This window comes from Acanthisitta chloris, unplaced genomic scaffold (assembly GCF_000695815.1).
Source record: "Acanthisitta chloris isolate BGI_N310 unplaced genomic scaffold, ASM69581v1 scaffold24722, whole genome shotgun sequence".
Taxonomy (NCBI): Eukaryota; Metazoa; Chordata; class Aves; order Passeriformes; family Acanthisittidae; genus Acanthisitta; species Acanthisitta chloris.
The window spans coordinates 1-2,447 of record NW_008659130.1 but is presented as its reverse complement, the minus strand read 5'-3'; the positions used below and the strand labels follow the sequence as shown (position 1 = coordinate 2,447).

The following is a 2,447-nucleotide window of genomic DNA, read 5'->3' as shown; positions in this document are numbered from 1 at the left end:
GTGCCCCGGCGCCCTGCCCAAAGCCAAAGCCCTTGGGACCGAAGTTCTTGGCGTAGCAACCTGCAGAGGACGGAAGGGAGATACAGGTCAGGCTGGCACACAGGCAGGTCCTCTTCCCTGTTAAACAGAGCAGGGTTTGCCCCGTTTGTTGGGCAAACAGAGAGGCCCCAGGCATGGCAGGAAATTCCCTGGCTCCGTGGCCCAATATTGGCACAGCCACTCCCCACAGGCAGCTGCCAGGGCCACCAACTCCCCAACCTCCACCCCATCCCTGGTCCCTGCACAGGGGTTTTTACCCCCTGCCAGCAGCCCTCGGAGCCCAGGCCCAGCCAGCTGGGAAGGTGGGACTCACCTTTGCAGTAGATCTCCCCATCTTTGTCTGCCAGGGTGGTGGACTCCAGGCTTTTGCCACACTTGGCACAGCGGAAGCAGGACTTGTGCCAGGACTGTGGGGCAGGAGCAGAGTGTGGTCAGACAACACCCAGGGACAGGGCAGCAAGGCTTTGCCTACCAAATGGGCTCACTGCTCTCTTCCTGACCCAAAGCTGTTGTCAGAGCTCTGAATGAGATGAAAGCTTTTCTCTGGAAAAACTCCCAATCTCCCAGCCACAGGGGGAACATACAGAAAGGAAACACGAGGTGTGGTCACTGCTCTCCTGTTGATCTGGTTTGGAGAGCTTTCACCCCATTCACAGAGGTCATTTGTATGGTAACTCATACAATAATCTGTAAGGAGCAATCTCCCCACTTTGGGGATTGTCCTCTCTCCACCAGCAAGATAAATCCTCCTGTTTTCCAGCTGAGAGCCACAGATGCTGCACATCAGCCTGGGGGTGGCAGCAGGGCTGGCACACCTGCCCCCACCCAGCCACAGCTCCAAGGAAGGCAGCAAACGCATAGGAAGAATGCAAAAAGCAGCCAGTGTTTAAAAATAACACCCCCCACAGCTCCAGCAGGCCTCTGGAGATAGATGAGCTCACAGCCTTCAGGCAGACCTTGAGTGGCCAGAGCTGCTCATGAAGGAATTTAAATAAACACCAGAAAACATGAAACCTTTTTTGGAAGAAAATGTGAAATTAGGGAGCTGGAGGAGGAGGAGGTAGTGGATGGAGTCATCCAGCAAACATTAGCACATGAAATACATGCTCTGGAATCCTCTTCAGGCTTGCTCGAGTCTTAATTGCTTCACCAACTTTGGTTCCCCATAAACATTGAGGGCAGAAGCCAAGCAGGAAGCTCAGATCATGATTTTAAGGGTAAGTTTGGCTTCTGGCTCTGGGCTGCCCCTCAATGTGTCCATCACAGGTCCCTGCACTGCCAGTTGGGGACGCCGACGCTGGGAGGCCCTTTCTGTTGACTTGATGCTTCCTCTCCTTGCTCTGGGGACAGAGGACAAACACAGAAGCCCCAGGAGGACAGAGCACAGCAGGGTCAGTGAGTGTCCCCATGTCACCAGTGAGGGTCTCCCAGCACAGCCACCCTGTCCCCATGGCACAAAGCCAAACAGCCTGACCTGGTGGCCCTGGCAAGCTCTGCACATGTCCCTCAGAGGAAGGGAGAGTTGTTCAGGCAGGGACATTACTCAGGGTCTCAGGGGTGGCAGTGCCTTGCACAGGACTTTCCTGACCTGGGCTGGGACAAGACCACAGCTCAGGATGCAACAAACCCTGGTGAAGTGATGAACTCAACAGCAAATTGTACTTGATGATCTTAAAGGTCTCTTCCGACCTTGATGATTCTAAGTCCCAGAGCTGTTACAGTGTCCTTCACATCCCACAGCAGAACAGCCTGAGGGAGAAGCACTGAGTTGTGTCCACACTTTCAGCCACCCTGCCCTGCCTGTGGGCAGTGCTGCCCACTGGAATTCACTCCCTGCCCCGAGTTCAGGCTGCAGCGTCCCAACCTGGGGCAGAGGGTGGAGAAGGGTCACTGGATGATGTACACCTTCAGTTAGTGGTGGCAGCAGCCATGGTTCACATCCCTGCCAGTCCTCCCAACAGATCTGCAGCAGGGATGTCCACTGTAACCTCCGCTGAGCAGTGCTCTGAATATTTAATATAAATCTATTTCTCTGCCATCTCCAAGTCTGTAAGAACCTGTTTTCCAGACATGCCAAGGCCTCCTTTTGGTGCCAGGCTTCCAGGTGAGCCTCTGGACCCCAAGCCCAGCCCTGGCTGGAGGCTGTGGCAGCCCAGCCCGTGGGTCAGGTCAAGACCCTCTCTGAAGGTCTCCTTGCCACACAGCAACTCATGCCCCATCCACTCCATCCCTCTTACCTTCCCAGCTCCGATCACCTTCTCGGCTGCATACACGGCCTGGCCACAGCGAGGGCACCCATCAGCACCTCCCACCTTCTGGGCCATCCTGGCTGCGTTGGGGTTGAGGGGTCGGTGGGGTTGGCCCCTGTGGATGGGAGGGAACTCATGAGCAAGGATGCACAGGCAAAA

The 2,447-nt window shown here is 55.6% G+C and overlaps 1 protein-coding gene across 1 annotated transcript; it reads right to left on the bottom strand.

Annotated features, from left to right (window-relative positions):
- Positions 1-4: 4 nt before the first annotated feature.
- LOC103797101 (cysteine and glycine-rich protein 1-like) lies at positions 5-2,403 on the bottom strand (the record flags this gene model as incomplete). Its single annotated transcript, XM_009069298.1, has 3 exons — positions 5-60; positions 353-446; positions 2,277-2,403. Coding segments are annotated over 3 exons (277 nt in total), but the record flags the coding sequence as incomplete, so codon positions are not given.
- Positions 2,404-2,447: the final 44 nt, after the last annotated feature.